The sequence below is a fragment of the Aspergillus ambiguus genome (genome assembly GCF_047715705.1).
Source record: "Aspergillus ambiguus strain CBS 117.58 unplaced genomic scaffold BDV59scaffold_1, whole genome shotgun sequence".
NCBI classification, from domain to species: Eukaryota; Fungi; Ascomycota; class Eurotiomycetes; order Eurotiales; family Aspergillaceae; genus Aspergillus; species Aspergillus ambiguus.
The window spans coordinates 1120995-1135918 of NW_027395514.1; the positions used below are offsets into that span (position 1 = coordinate 1120995).

At 49.2% G+C, this 14924-nt stretch overlaps 6 protein-coding genes across 6 annotated transcripts; 1 reads left to right on the plus strand and 5 right to left on the minus strand.

The window, feature by feature from the left end:
* Positions 1 to 1010: 1010 nt before the first annotated feature.
* Positions 1011 to 2048, minus strand: BDV59DRAFT_190243 (proline racemase family protein; the record flags this gene model as incomplete). The annotated part of the gene is made up of 1 exon (XM_073691733.1): positions 1011 to 2048. The coding sequence occupies one exon, from the start codon at positions 2046 to 2048 to the stop codon at positions 1011 to 1013; it is 1038 nt and encodes a 345-aa protein (XP_073553262.1).
* Positions 2049 to 6106: 4058 nt separating this feature from the next.
* Positions 6107 to 6712, minus strand: BDV59DRAFT_197406 (uncharacterized protein; the record flags this gene model as incomplete). The annotated part of the gene is made up of 2 exons (XM_073692913.1): positions 6107 to 6457; positions 6533 to 6712. The coding sequence occupies 2 exons, from the start codon at positions 6710 to 6712 to the stop codon at positions 6107 to 6109; spliced, it is 531 nt and encodes a 176-aa protein (XP_073553263.1).
* A 441-nt stretch (positions 6713 to 7153) lies between these two features.
* On the minus strand, positions 7154 to 8586 carry BDV59DRAFT_167014 (uncharacterized protein). Its single transcript, XM_073687812.1, has 3 exons — positions 8308 to 8586; positions 8137 to 8182; positions 7154 to 8071 (listed from the first exon to the last, which is right to left on the minus strand). Exon 3 carries the CDS (start codon positions 7855 to 7857, stop codon positions 7387 to 7389), a length of 471 nt encoding a protein of 156 aa, XP_073553264.1. The 5' UTR covers positions 7858 to 8071; positions 8137 to 8182; positions 8308 to 8586; the 3' UTR covers positions 7154 to 7386.
* A 19-nt stretch (positions 8587 to 8605) lies between these two features.
* Positions 8606 to 10146, minus strand: BDV59DRAFT_167015 (SDR family oxidoreductase). The gene is made up of 2 exons (XM_073687813.1): positions 9856 to 10146; positions 8606 to 9795 (listed from the first exon to the last, which is right to left on the minus strand). Exons 1-2 carry the CDS (start codon positions 9994 to 9996, stop codon positions 8827 to 8829), a joined length of 1110 nt encoding a protein of 369 aa, XP_073553265.1. The 5' UTR covers positions 9997 to 10146; the 3' UTR covers positions 8606 to 8826.
* Positions 10147 to 10189: 43 nt separating this feature from the next.
* On the minus strand, positions 10190 to 12350 carry BDV59DRAFT_167016 (lysophospholipid acyltransferase). Its single transcript, XM_073687814.1, has 4 exons — positions 12216 to 12350; positions 12111 to 12155; positions 10915 to 12033; positions 10190 to 10857 (listed from the first exon to the last, which is right to left on the minus strand). The coding sequence occupies exons 1-4, from the start codon at positions 12235 to 12237 to the stop codon at positions 10376 to 10378; spliced, it is 1668 nt and encodes a 555-aa protein (XP_073553266.1). The 5' UTR covers positions 12238 to 12350; the 3' UTR covers positions 10190 to 10375.
* Positions 12351 to 12456: 106 nt separating this feature from the next.
* BDV59DRAFT_5697 (Sec1 family protein) lies at positions 12457 to 14565 on the plus strand. Its single transcript, XM_073696651.1, has 3 exons — positions 12457 to 12678; positions 12735 to 13760; positions 13818 to 14565. Exons 1-3 carry the CDS (start codon positions 12565 to 12567, stop codon positions 14454 to 14456), a joined length of 1779 nt encoding a protein of 592 aa, XP_073553267.1. The 5' UTR covers positions 12457 to 12564; the 3' UTR covers positions 14457 to 14565.
* The last annotated feature ends 359 nt before the right edge of the window (positions 14566 to 14924 follow it).

Genomic DNA, 14924 nt, shown 5'->3' on the forward strand with positions numbered 1-14924 from the left:
TGAGCCGCAAATCCACAACCCAGGACCTGGAGGATCTGATAACCAATCCACGATGCGGACATTGAGGATACGGTGAAGGTTGTGTAAAGCCCGTTCGCAACGCAGAGAAAGGTAGAGCCAATGAAGAGCCACGGATTATAATAGATGAGATGTTTGGCTATAGTGTGACAGCGTCAGTGTGAGTTTTCATGAAATGGTAAAACTGTATCCTGTGTTTATCTAGTACCCGAGTGCAAACCAAAGGTAGGAGCATGATTCCACTGCGAATGGGGCTTGCAGCCTTGACGATTTGAAACCATTCTGGTAGATAGTAGACCGGAATGACGATGACTCCAGAAACAAAAAGGCAAACGCAATACTAAGCATCGTCGACCTGCCCCGCTGGAGCACGATTATTATGAGTTAGGATAACAGACAAACTTTATGAGCAGCTCTATATGAAGCAATAGTTAAGCTAAATCTATTTTTATCTACGTTATCTAGAAGGAGGACCGTGTTGAAATGTTTAGCGACCTTAAATCTGCCAAGAATACAATCCGGGAGCAATAGAGTTGGAGTGGAGCATTATTGGTGATTTGCAAATCTTTAAGAATGAACCAGATCGCATTCTCTAAAAGCTCCGAAAGACTTAGATCCATATTGATCTTGAAAGATCAGTTGCTGTTGAGAACCGAGTTACGTAGGAATTTACCAAGTTTTGAATGTAGTGCACTGATGATACCAGCAGTCTCTGAGGTAAGCCCTAATAAGCTCATCATCTCCAACAAATGAAGGAAAGGCTCTTTCAAAAATGAAGGTATTTCCCCTTCTAATGTATTATCTCTGCTTTTCTCTAGGTAATATATAGCTACTCTAGCTACTACATTATAGCCATCTAGAGATGGCTTCTTATATCTAACGTAGGCAGGTTCCAGCAAATATCGGTCGACAGAATAGTTATGAGGTGATGGCTTATTTAATGGCTCACGCGCTTTCTGCTGGATCTAAATCACCCGCATGATTCAATAAGCTTAGTTTGTTGCCATGTGCCATTGATCCCCCACTCTAAACCCCTCAGGGTAAGGGTCAGTCGAATCAAGGACAATCTGCTTAAAGCTTGTTATCCAACCTCGACCCTTGACCGTAGGCAGAACAGCATGATAATTTCCGACCATGCACGTGCCGCGGATATGGCATATGAACTCAGTGCCAGTAATGCTCCTGTGCTTGAAGACTTCTCCTTCAGTGATTTGACCCCTTGCATGCATAACTGCTAACCTAGCAGATGTTCCGGTGCCACAAGGGCTTCGATCAAATCTCCCTGGGGAGACAACTACAGTATTGACAGCAACTTTCAAGCCATCTTCCATTTGAACAGGTTCTGTGTACTCCAAGACACTGAACCCTTTAATGTTAGGGTTTTCCGGATGAATAGGCGTATAAGAGGCCTCGACCGCACGTTTAATGCGCTCGCTAACTTCGATTAGCTGACGCGCTTGTAAGTTGTCGACTTTTAAGCCGACCGACGCAGCGTCAACCAACAAGTACATCATACCTCCGTACGCGATGTCAACAGAGACCTCGCCGATCCCTGGAACTTGAACTTTATAGTCTAGTTCAAAGACAAATGCAGGGACATTGTTGAATTCCACCGTCTTGCACTTCCCTCCTTCACATTCCGCCGTGACGGTTACTAAGCCGGCAGCAGTATCCAAGGCCAATTCAGTAACAGGCTCTTTCAGAGGGATCATGCCAGTTTCGAGTAGAACTGTTGTAGTACAGATGAGATTCGACCCAGACATTGGCGCATATTCCTGGCTTTCCATGGTCAAAAAGCCAGCATCTGCGCGCTGGTCACAAGGTGGGAGAAGAAGGTTCATATTCATAGATGAGCGGCCTCGGGGCTCATTGAGCAGTAATTGGCGTAGATGGTCATGCTTCGTTGAGATATGAATGAGCTTCTCGTACATCGTTTTGCCCGGAACGTCGAGGACACCGCCGGTAATCACATCGCCAACCTCGCCTTCAGCGTGGCATCCAACCACAGTTAACGAACGCGAGAAAGGCATGGTTAATCAACGGTTATAGTTTTCAGACTGATAGAAAAGGAGTCCCCCAAATCAAAATGATAAGTGTGTTGAAGTGGAGGACGATATGTGGAGAAGGATCAATGTGAACCCGATCTCCTTACATTATTTTGTTGCGACAGATTGACTTACCTATGAATGGCTACTATGTACGTACTGAACTCCTCGGATCGACATCCTTTCAACAAATCAGGAAAGTAGCTCCGGGTCCTATCGCAAATTGGTTTGAAACGATTGGCCGAGAGACGGAATAAACTCCCTGTTCGAGATTTATTATTCAGATAACCTCCAGCCATTTCGTTGAAGTATACATAAGCGTATCATATTAAAAGCTCTCCTACTAAGACCGATACGGATGCCAGTGTACTCAGCCCCTAACACCTGTAAATCGCTCTCACTCGCTCTCAGTTTCTTCATCGCTATGATATGGTTTGCCAAACTAGCCCTCGAATGAAAGGTTATGATATACAAACAGTAAAACAGTAACTTCTTTAGATAACTGGCATATTGACTCTGTTTCAATTAATTTGCCTAGCCCTGGTCTAAGAACTGAGCAGCCCAAGATCAGTGCTGCGATAAACGTGCCCGTGTACTGCGCCAACGGCTCCGGTATTGCAGGATAAAATTGGAAACCAATAATATAATAGTGAGAGAATTGTGTGGCCATTTGTGATCCTAATAGGTGGGATGATTTATATTTTTAAGGACATGGTACCGACGGCAACCAATCTATTTGTATAAGCACTTAGAACAAGACACGAACTCCATCTAGCGATTCACAATGTTTGTATAATTACAAAAGGAAATAAATATTCTAGTATATATACAACTTCGATGACTCAACGTCTGGTCGAAGTTTCCTTTATTTCAACCTGATATACAGTTAGCACATTTTAGGTCCTCTGTAATAGCAAGTGTAGCGAGTAAACCTCAGTTCACGGCTGCTGGCTAAAATCGTATGCATTACCAAAGCCGCAGTTTAAATATCGTGAGAGGGCCTCGAACTTAATTATCCAGTCCATGGGGACTTCTAGATCGGCTAGACTCTTAATCGACACTCGAGATCAAGACTCGAGTGTCGCACAAGCCACTGGCCCTACGAGAGGTTGCGCCTCAGCTTTGGGTTTCTCAGTCTCCCAAACTTATTTATGCCTATTATTAACGCGGGAAGTTCGCGGCATCTAAAATTAAAGATATTACTACCGCTATAAAGGATCAGGAATAAAGTCACCAGGAGAATATTAAAAATTTAGTTATACTTATCACTCGAATCCTTTATCTAACAAAGAATTAGAGTAGAAGCGTATAGACCCAAAAAATTTATAATTTATTTGCTGAATCAATTTATTCTATAATATTAATATTGGCCCTGATATATCAAAATGATATATCTGATGTTCTAATCAATATACTAATTAACAGGGACTGTATTTTTAAGAGAAGGCAAAGACGGTTCGATTCATTCGGTAAAGCTATCTATTGCAGAATGTTAAGGAAAACCAGTGCTATTGTGCAGCTATGCTGGTTGCATATTCATTTTCATAACCACTTCTTCGGCAAATCCCCTTAGCTCGGCAATATCTAATTCAAGGATAGTGTTCGGGTTTGCTCCTGGTACCATGGCAGTGCCAAATAGCTCCCCCTTAGTGAACTGAATCGTTTCGGTCGGGGGTAATGGCGAGGGCGCTGGGAAGATACTCTAATGAATATTAGCTTTCTGTCGTAGGTTTGCGATAAATAGATAATTACCATAGTGCTTGAAACAAGATTCCCAATTGTGTCCCGGCGCCATACTTCGGCACAACCCTTAATTCGCCCGTTCGATATCGCTGTCCACCGTAACAGGATCACAAGTATAACGGACGGATCTCCGAGCATCCATAAATCTTTATCGTGGCGAAGGTGTGGAAAGGACTCTGACCATCCTAACTCGACTATTATCCGCGGCGATGGATCCGTGTCTACTCGAAGGTAATGGTCTGGCTGTTTTGATGAGCCCCTATAGATGCCCGAGAATTGGTCAAAAGCTAAGATAATGTAAGTTATTAGCGCAGTAATATGGCCGAAGGAATATGTATATACTAGTCCCAACGCCGCTCCATAATACTTGCGATTCCTGTCGAGTTATAAGGCCGTTGTATCGCCATTCGACAATACAGGTATTTATCCACCGCTGGTGGATGTCGTGCAGACTAATAGGCATAAGTTTTAAGCGCAGAATTTCGGTTACCGAGTTATAATTGATCCTACTATAGTATTAGTACATATATTAGCCAAATAGTTAGCAAAGTAGATTTTATACCTTGCGCAGCGTCTTTCTGTCTCAGCGTGGCCATCTAAGGATTGACAAATAAGATTTCCGTCGTCAGGTTTCACGTTCTCGAATATTAACTCAGTATAGGTTGAGATGTAGGGTAGCTGATGAACGATTTCTTCGAAGAGGCTTTGCGCAGCGGGAGAAAGACTCTTAGAGCGAGGTCCCTGGGGGACGGATGTTGAAAGGAGACTCATGGTGGAGTTGGAAAAAGATGTACTGAAGATGAAGATCGGTTTCAGGGAAGACGTGTTCGTCAAGAATAAAAAGGCGACGTAAGGAAAGATCGGAGTTAAAAGAACCTTGCGATGTAAGGAAAGGTCGACGATGAAGGTATGGAAGTGCAGTGATATAGAAGTGAGGTGAGTGTGACCAATGAAAGTGCCTGGACTGACGCAACGAATATCTGCCTCAGGCAAGACAGGTACACCTAGCTAATGTCCTGGTCCTAAACAGGCTAGGACCAGCTTGTGACACCCCAAATAACCGTCACAGAACGTTAAATAGAGAATCTTTTAAACAACCTTTATATTTGATGGGGTAAAACTAGTCCTATAAGTTTCTCGTAGATCTTAGAGTATAGTATAGTTCCTTCTTAGCCAAAGTCTGGTAACCTTAGGCATACTATAGCGATTAGGGACAAATTAGGCTTTCGAAAAAATGACCGGAAATAAGAATATGCTCTATATATGAGTAAGAAAGTTGGGGTTATATCTTGTTAGAAGATATAAACAAGCACATACGACCATAGGGTGTGGAGAACAGGGCTTCCCGTCCGCTCAGCCGTACTTAAGCCACACGCCGGCCGGTTAGTAGTTGGGTGGGTGACCACCAGCTAATCCCGGCTGTTGTATGTTTTTTTATATTTTTTTCGGCTAAGTGGTTTCAAGTAGTCTAAGTGCAATGACACTCGCCCATTCAGATAAGGACGATGTGGTCAGCAATACGCGTAGAAGCAAATCGGAATTGTAAAGACTTCTTAAGTTATCCGCTAACTCGAGCTATAAGGTCCCGATACCACGATATAAAATAAACTATCAATATTAGGTTGAGTTGTATAATAACGACTAGCAGAGATAACTTATTTATTACTAACATTATACGGAGTATTTTATTCTAATTACTAGTATGCTAAAGCAGCAGTTCTTTAATAATAATAGAGCTAGAGTCTGTGGGTCATCTTCTTTCTCAGGTACGGTGCCTGTTGTTGTGGTGGAAACAGTTTCATTCTTTACTGCGTCTCCTATATTCTATCCATTCTATCTATCCCCTTCGTTAGTAGACGACCAGGCTACCCACCCAGTTCTGCCACTGTTCACCGGATCAGGAATTCCAACCTACGATCCCCGCGTCTTCACTGGGTCTGGCATCGGCTTAACCCTGATACCATCCTCCTCTTCGACCCGATACCCTGTGTGCATGTGCCCCGGTGGCTGACTTTCCGTATCCGGAGATAGAGGTTGCATTTCGTCCTCAGAATCGTTACCCTTTCTGCTCCTCTGCTTAAGGCTAGAATACATGTTCGATATGACGCGAAAGGGTGCAGCCATTCCCCGGTTGAGTCTGAGCACCCAGGACTTCGGCCTGGAAATATCGGGGGCGATGCGCGGAAACCGCACGAAGATAATACCTGACCAGATCATGCTGATCGCAAGGATTCCACTGGTAGCATGGCAATCTGGTCAGAAAGCAAAAGGGACAACACAACATAGCGAAACAAGCAAACTCACATTAGGGCAAATTCGTATTGACGCAAGTTGACCAATGCTTCACAGGGGGACTTCCTGTCCTCAGAACCCCCGAACCTTCCTCCCTCTGACCATATATAAGTTGGTAAAAGATCCCATATTGTTGGGACCCCATTCGGGACACCCGATTCCTCAGGCCACTTGTCTTCCCGGGAGCAGCTCCCCAGTGGCCGGGGCAGATATTGCGACTGGCAGAAGGCGAAGACGGACAGGGCGACAATGTTGGTAGCCCGCAAGACGGTCACCAGAGCCCACCATGCACGCGCGCATTTCCACCCACATTCTTGGGGGACAATTGTCAAGAGCAGCCAGGCTAGGTTGATGACAGACTGTGAAAGGCGTTGAGGTGAGCTAACTGGGCCTCAGCAAGCCAGAGGGCGTGTAGGCGGTGCTGGGAGACGTACAAGGATGAATGGGCCGTCGGTTCCTGCTTTGAGATAGGGACTATACGGGGGCCTGAAGAGAATGGGATTCTCGTGGACAACCCTCCAGAAGTGACCGAAAAGCCCCGTGGCAGTCGCAAAGAGAGCTATATAGATCACGGAGGCCGGGATCCGGTCCAGAGTGATCATGAGGGAAGACATGGTGCCTGGGGCTCATCCATAGGAATGTGACATTCACTGGGAGGATCGCACGCGAGGGACCTGTTTATGAGTTGTAAGTATCCTCAATGCAGTGAGTGGCTCGCAAATATTCATGGCGAGGGTTGCCAAGCCACTCTAAACGCGATCTACAAGCTAGGTTTCCAACACAGTGAAGTGTGATACCCACCAAACACGAGCCCGAGCCAAAACAAGAGACGGATCACGCTCTTAGGAAGGGTCTGAGTTGGATTACTACAGTAAGCTATCGGTTTTTATGATTTCAGAGGCGAGATGTGAGAGTAGTAGATAATATAGCTAGGGACATAAGCTCACTTGATACTCTCGATAAGCTCAGCCAAGGAGACCCTACACTATCTCGTGAGTTAGTTCAATATTCCTAGGTCGGCACCAGAACTGACTTCATGTTCTGTTAGACTACAGCTCTTCGTTGTTCTCATGGACGCTAGGAAGGCTGTCGGTGGTATTTAATTGGTGTTTCGGGTTTTTCAGGTTGATCCAGAGCTCGGAAGACCAACAATAGAAGCTGCTTATTCTTCGTGAGTCCCTCGGCTGCGAACCTCTCCTCTTCATGTTCTGGTATTAGAAATATGGAATTGTGACCGTCGACCATGGCCGTATAAGAACACTTCTTAGGGCTGAGACTTTGTAGATTCTTATCGTAGAGCGAATAATGCTTCCATGAATACTTTTCGGACCACGTTCCACCGGCGATAGATCGGAAGGGTCCACTCGGAGACGGTCGAGCATAGGGCTGTCTTGCGTGTGGGTCTGTTTGTATTAGTGCCATGCCACAGCGAGCCCGGGCTTTCACGCTGCTGTCTGCGAGAAGGTCTTGTGCCATGTTGGGCTGTTCGGGGACAGCCTCTGCAAAACATCCAACGATCCGACTGGCCAATGTATTGAATTTTTGAGGGTCGTATCGGAGCCGATGAGGTTTCCGGGTTAGCAGCAAAGCTATCCGTGCGATTTAGTAGTCTGACGAACCAGCAATCCCACGCCTGCAAATAACCCTGCTCAAGTCGCTGTTCGTCGGTCGCACATTGGCGACGAAACCTGGACTCGGAAGTCTGAATATTACTCTCCTCTGCTTCTGCACCCGGGGACGGGACAAACATCGACCTCATAGTTTCCCATACAGAGGCGGTCGATGAGCCGAAAAGCTACTTCGCACAATGAGCACAGCTTTCCAAATACTTGAAGTCTTCAAATAAAGTGGACAAGAACGGAATCAGCCCATCAAAATCTTTTATCCGGTTCCATACGATCCTTCATTCTTCGGCGCTGAATTTTGCGAATGCGTGGCCGCTCAAGACCATGTCACAGGCTGTTTTTGCGTCGGTACGGGATTTCGCCGGTGCCAATAACTGCAGGGAGTTGACGATCGATATTTTTCATCGAAACAGGATCCGAGGCAACTAAGGAAGACCAGAAATCTTCGATATAGTCAAGGTAATTGAGAATCTTCTCTATAAGGATAAGAATTGGCCAGCTGGGAATAAGCGTTGGAACTCACTTCGACATAGCCCGTGGCGATCAACTGATGAAGCATGCTGATTCTCATCCCGTGTGGCCAGAGCCCGGGTATCCGCAGTAGCCGATCAAGCCTCGGCGGAGACGACGGTTTCTTTTGTTGTCTAATGAACCTAAGAGGTCTTGATTGCTGGGTGAGAGGCGTACAAACCATCGTTCGCGGAAAGCTTCATTGTCTTCGCCTGTATACTGTCGAATCTTGCGATATATATCTCCGTCGGTCGACTTCCTCTTATTAGCGTATTTTTCTATCAGCGAAGTCTTCGGTTCTTCCCCAATGTCTATTAGTAGTAGGGCCAGGAAGATACGTGGGAAAGACGGTCTAGAGGTGCCAGAAATGAACTGAAAGGATGGGTCTATTAAATGTATAATCTCCTATACATCAATTTTCAGCGTCTCCTAATCTCATCACCTGAAAAACGCTAACGACAGCATTCCAGGAAATATAAGTCGCGTAAGGGGTGGAGCAAACGTGTCTGGATGACAGCGAGGGGGTATAAATGAACGCCAGGAAATAGCATAAATCACAACCTTCTATCCGCGCGTATGTAAGAAAAATTCGTTCATGCAGCTGACTTATCGTCCTCTTGGTGATTCGTTGGCCTTTCCTTTGCAGGCTCGGGTTGATCGCCCTGAGGAAAGCTGAGGTACTTCCAATCCTCGATTTCCTCGATGATACACTTGAGTCGATCCCGGATACTCTCCACAGCGTAGGTCCCCAGAATAAGCCGGAGCGGAGGGTACGAACAATGACCCAGCTGCCAGACCAGATGGGCCGCTTTGACGGCGCTGGCGGGCTGCTTATCACCCAACCACATCAACATGCGCTTCGCATGAGCCGCCGGCGCGGTGGGCGTATTATACGGTTCACTCGGGGGCTTAACGAAGAAATGACCGTACAGCGGAAGCGGCGACGTGAGGTTGTGCTCGTTAGAATTGCTGTCGGTATTGGCCAAAGCGGCCGTGTCGGAGACGAGATCGCAGATATCGTCGCGGCGCATGTGGCCCGGCTCGACGAGAGTGGTCTTGATGTTGAAGCTGTCCACCTCGTACAGCATACTCTCCATCAGGCCCTCGACGGCGTACTTGGACGCACAGTACGGGCCGAGCCCGGGCACGCCCAGCGCCCCGGACGTCGAGCTGAAGATGAGGTATCGGCCAGACCGGCGCTCGCGAAAATGCGGCAGCGACAGCTGGATCATGTTCAGGGTGCCGGTGAAATTTGTCTCGAACTGGTCGCGGATGTCATACTCGTCTTGGTCTTCGCAGGCGCCGATCAGACCGTATCCGGAGCAGTTGGCGATGATGTCGATGCGACCGAAGCGTTCGATGGTGCGGTCAATGACATGCTTGACCGTCTCGCGCGCGCGGACGTCGCAGAGGAGCCCCAGGCAGTTTTCGTGCTCGTCCTCCAGCTTCTTCATCGTCTCCGGACTGTTCTCGAACGTGCGCCCGACGGCGGAAACCAGGTCGTCGCGGGCCAAGGCCGTTTTCACGAGAGAGCGGCCCATATGGCCGGTAGCTCCGAAAATCTGGAAAATTTGAAGGAATGCATTAGCTCGGGCAAGCTCGACGGGGTTTTGGCACCTTACCAGCCATACGAGGGGCTTAGGCGGGTTCTGCGGTCCTGGCGGGTCGGTCGTTGATGGGAGCTGGAGTTTGGGCTCTCGAGAAACTGCCGCAGAAGGCGACAGCGCATTCACCGGTTTCGGGGGTGAGTTTTGAGGCTCCATGGCGGGGGATGAGGGAGATTCGCAGCGTTTGGAGTTGGTGAAGGAAGGACGACGGGAGAGATCATCCTCCGCATCGGGCAAATCCCGGGGCTTCGGCGCCGCCCCACACGGACATACAATACTAGATGTTAGGCACAGTCTAGAGTGAACATTGATACGCGGACTGCTGCCTGCTTCTTCGCCAACAAAGCCTCCTGTAGTCATCACTCAATTGTCTATTCGGTATTATGTAGTGTGGTGTCTGCGCCTGCAGCATGTCCACAAAAAGCAAAGCCGCTCTCCCAGCACGCTACTTACCACTCTAATATCTATGTACACGATCATCCTGGAAGACGTATATGCCTCCCACATCACTCCCATTCCCATGTCTCTATTCCGATTAAGGTAGCTTGCGCCCAATCTTCCCCTCGACCGCAGCCTTGAGCTCCTCGCCCGTCGGCATGGTGACGACACTGCCACGACGGCGTCTCGCCTCGATCTCGGATTTAATCTCCTGCACTGCATCGTCAAATTCCTGAATAGCATCGCTGGGCAGACCCAACGTGGGCTGGCGCATGTTCTCGGAGCTGGCTGTGCGCGGGGCGTACGGCCTATTGCGCGCCTTGAGTTTGCGGATGAGGAATCCCTTGGCGGGACTGGCGAAGAAGACGAGCGACAGGACGTTACCCACAATGCCGTAGCAGTACACGCTCTGCCAGATGCGCATAGATGTGCCGAATGAAAGTACGATGAAGGGCACCACAGCAAAGGACAACGTGGTCTGTGTGACGAACCAGCTGAACAGGTCGTAGTACCGCTTGTGTGCCGTGGGCTTGGAGCCATCCGGGGTCAGGAAGAACGGACGGATGTACCGGCGGAAATCTGCGCGAGTCAGCGGGGAGTTGATGGGGCTGAGGAGGGAGATTGAGAGCGACGTACTCTTAGCGACGGTTTGGATGAACGACCCCAGAACGAAAGTCATGTAGTACCCCGGGTAGAAGCCATGCCAGAAGGCGCTGGTTGCAAAGGTGGCCAGGCTAGCGCGGAATCCCGGCTTCTTGCCTTTAGGGGTAACTCGCAGGTAGACGTAGTTTCGCAGCCAGTGGTTTGTGTTCTTGTTCCAGCTGCCGAGATACGCGTGGGAGTTCTGGGCGGTTTCCAGGCCCCACGGGTCGATGTTCTCCAGACGATTCCAGAACACTTTGCCGGACTTCGGGTCGAAGCCGTTGTATCCCATGCCGGAGAGGATGCAGGCGCCCTCGGTCAGCGACCAGACGCCGTAGTACTTGGTGCGCGTGGCGAAGCCGAGCATATGCAGGATCCAGACGCGGCGCGGGAACGAGTAATCCATGAAGGTGTCGCTCAGCACCGTTTCCTGGTTGTAGATGGAGCCCAGCTGCAGGAAGATCAGAATCCAGAGTAGTCCTGCGATGGCCTTTTTGGTCGCAGGCGTTCCACTCCGCGGGATCTTACGCTTCTTCCGCGTGGGAGGAACCTTGGACGGGTCCGTTCCGGGAGGCACATCGAAGAGCGTGGTGTCGATCCAGCGGCGGTAATCGACGTACTCGAATGACGGGCCACCAAACAGGGACGGGAAGAACAAGATGTACCCGAGGTAGTCCAATATTCCGGGGAATTCAGTGATCGCGGCGTATTTTTGCGGGTCCGAAAGTTGGGCCTGGGGCAGTCGGCCGTCGTGGACATTCCAGCAGAACGAGGACAGCTTCATGACGAGCACCATCTGAGCTCCGGTAATGTCGATGGCCTGTGGCTCGTTGATGATCTGTCGATATATGTGACTAATGGACATATGTCCCATCAAGAAGATGAATCCGATCCATGGCATTAGGGATCCGTCGATGTAGTACGCAATGGTGTAGACGCCGGCGGCGCTGTAAAACAGTGTGCGGATGCCATCCCAAAGGTCGAACAGACCCACGAGATAGAATAGCGAGACCGCTATGCTAAATGCATTCTTCTTCCAGGGCTGAGCATCAGGTAGCCGCTTCAACACCGCGGCCAAAGGGTAGGAGAGGAGGAATGACGCAATGAGCTTCACTAGGAAAGAAAACCGGGGCGCGTTAGTGGGCTGGAGAAGAATCAAGCAAGCAAACAGATATACGGTAGGAACATACGCTCATCAACCGAAGCTCCGGTGAGCTTTGCCGGATAGTCAAAGACTAGAGATGGTCAGTGGAGGGTGTTTTGGATTGCGGATACTGTATCCCAAGGGAGCTCACGGTGGTGGATGAAAGCTATCATGGTGGGGAGACGAAGGGAAAAGGCAAGACAAGAGGAGTCAACACGGTCAGGAGAGTAGCGAAGACATTGAGAGGGAGAGATGGCAGAGGATGGGAAGGGAGAAGTATATCGAGGAAAACCGGTGTAAATGAAGATCGCGCATCAATCAAATCACATGGGCGGTCACCTTCCCTTCCCTCCCGCCCGCATCATCACCCGCTCTGCAACTCCCCCGTTTCCTCCTCGTCTTCTCTCCTCATGATCGTCCCCTGGCCTCTTGTTTCTCTCCTGTGATCCCGTTGCCTTCTCTCTCTTCTCCGCTCCTCCTCCCTATTCCATTCCTTCACCATGGATGTCGTCGCCGCGGTGTCCGGGTACATCTCCAAGATGGTCACCACCGGTGAGACAACGGGAACCTCTTCATCGACCAAGATGAAGATCTTACTTCTGGATAGTGAGACAGTGGGCGACACGCTTCGATTTCCTCTATGCCGTCTGAGCTAACCGGTCGTCCGTAGGTCCCGATTGTGTCGACCGCCATCACCCAGTCCGCTCTGCTAAACCACGAGGTATACCTGATCGATCGACTTGATAATGCGTCTCGGGAGAGAATGCGACATTTAAGATGTCTCTGCTTCGTGCGCCCGTCTCCCACCTCCGTCCAATTCCTCATAGACGAACTGCGCGAGCCAAAGTACGGCGAATACTACATCTACCTGAGCAACATCATCCGCAAATCCTCCCTGGAACGGCTAGCCGAAGCAGATAGTCATGAGGTTGTCCGTGCTGTCCAGGAACACTTCGCCGATTTTCTCGTCATAAATCCGGACCTGTGTTCCCTCAATCTAGGGTTTCCCCAACAGCGACTATGGAGTCACTCGCCCGACCTATGGAATCCCGATGCGCTGCAGCGGGCCACAGATGGTGTGATCGCGATGTTACTATCCCTAAAGAAAAACCCCTTGATCCGCTACGAAAAGAACAGCTTGCTAGCAAAGAAGTTGGCCACCGAAGTCCGCTACCAAGTGACTCAGGAAGAGCAACTCTTTAACTTTCGGAAAACCGATACGCCCCCGATTCTGCTGATCCTGGACCGACGCGACGATCCTATAACACCGCTCCTCACTCAATGGACGTATCAGGCAATGGTTCATGAGCTACTGGGAATCAATAACGGAAGGGTCGACCTGCGAGATGTGCCCGAGATCCGGCCGGAACTTCGAGAGATCGTCCTTTCCCAGGACCAAGACCCGTTTTTCAAGAAGAACATGTATCAGAATTTTGGGGATCTGGGCCAGAACATTAAAGAATACGTCGAGCAATATCAGGTCAAGACGCAAAACACCATGAACATCGAGTCAATTGCAGATATGAAGCGGTTCGTGGAGGATTATCCGGAATTCCGCAAACTGTCCGGTAATGTGAGCAAACATGTCACCTTGGTGGGAGAACTCAGTCGACGGGTCGGTGAGCACGATCTCCTCGATGTGAGCGAGTTAGAGCAGAGCTTGGCCTGCAACGACAACCACGCGAACGACCTCAAGGTATGTTGGACCGTAGAGTCCCGTATGTGACGTTCTTGTCCTGACCATGGCGGATAGGCCCTACAAAGGATAATCCAGTTGCCCACGGTGCCAGCTGAGAACAAGCTGCGGCTGGTGGCCCTGTACGCTATCCGATATGAAAAGCAGCCGTCTAATGCGTTGCCGGTGCTGCTTGACCTGATGGTTACAGCCGGAAACGTGCCCTCCTATAAAGTCAACATCATTCCCAAGCTCCTCGCCTACCACCACTCTCTCCAAGCTCCTCCCATTGCCGGTGGCTTCTCGGACTTGTTTGAGTCCGCGTCCTTCTTCGGCGGTGCTAAGGACCGCTTTAAGGGCCTCAAGGGCGTTGAGAACGTCTACACCCAGCACTCGCCCCGACTGGAGGCAACCCTACAGAATCTAATCAAAGGTCGATTGAAGGAGCTCCAGTATCCCTTCCTGGAGAACAACAGCCATATTCGAGATAAACCTCAGGACATCATCATCTTCATGGTTGGTGGAGCAACGTATGAAGAGGCCAAGATGGTGGCCCAAGTCAACGCTAGCTCGCCGGGTGTTCGGGTGGTTTTGGGTGGCACGGCTATCCACAATAGTACCAGCTTCCTGGAGGAAGTTGATGACGCGGTTAGCGGTTGGCCTGAGCCTGGTCCCTCTAGTGCTGCTGGACGGCTTCGGAGGGAGCTTGCTCGGTAGGATCTGTTTCTTGGCGAGCCGCTCATGGCGTTGGCGTTTTGTGTCATAGCATTGTACCCCGGCTGGAGGTTCTATATTGTATATTTGAGATGCGAAATCGAGTAATAATGACCTGAATAAGGTTCATGCAATATCCGCCATGTCTCAATCTATCTGCAGACTTGAGATTACCGGCAGCTAGATGGAAGAAATTCCGTATATATAATACGTATTCTGGTCACGAATTCGTAATAAAACATGTATCAACACATGCGTACTCCGTAGAGGTAGAAGAGAGAAAAAAAAAAACATATATCCATAATCTGTCATGATCCCTGATTGATCTATCATCGCGTACCGCGCCCAGAGACGGACAGATAATAGGCGGTCGATAGGAATCGGGAACAGGACAAAAGAATAGCAAATTAATAATATCAAACATTAAGTGCATCACGTCGTGCAGTCATGTCGAGCAGTTTTGTTGAAAAC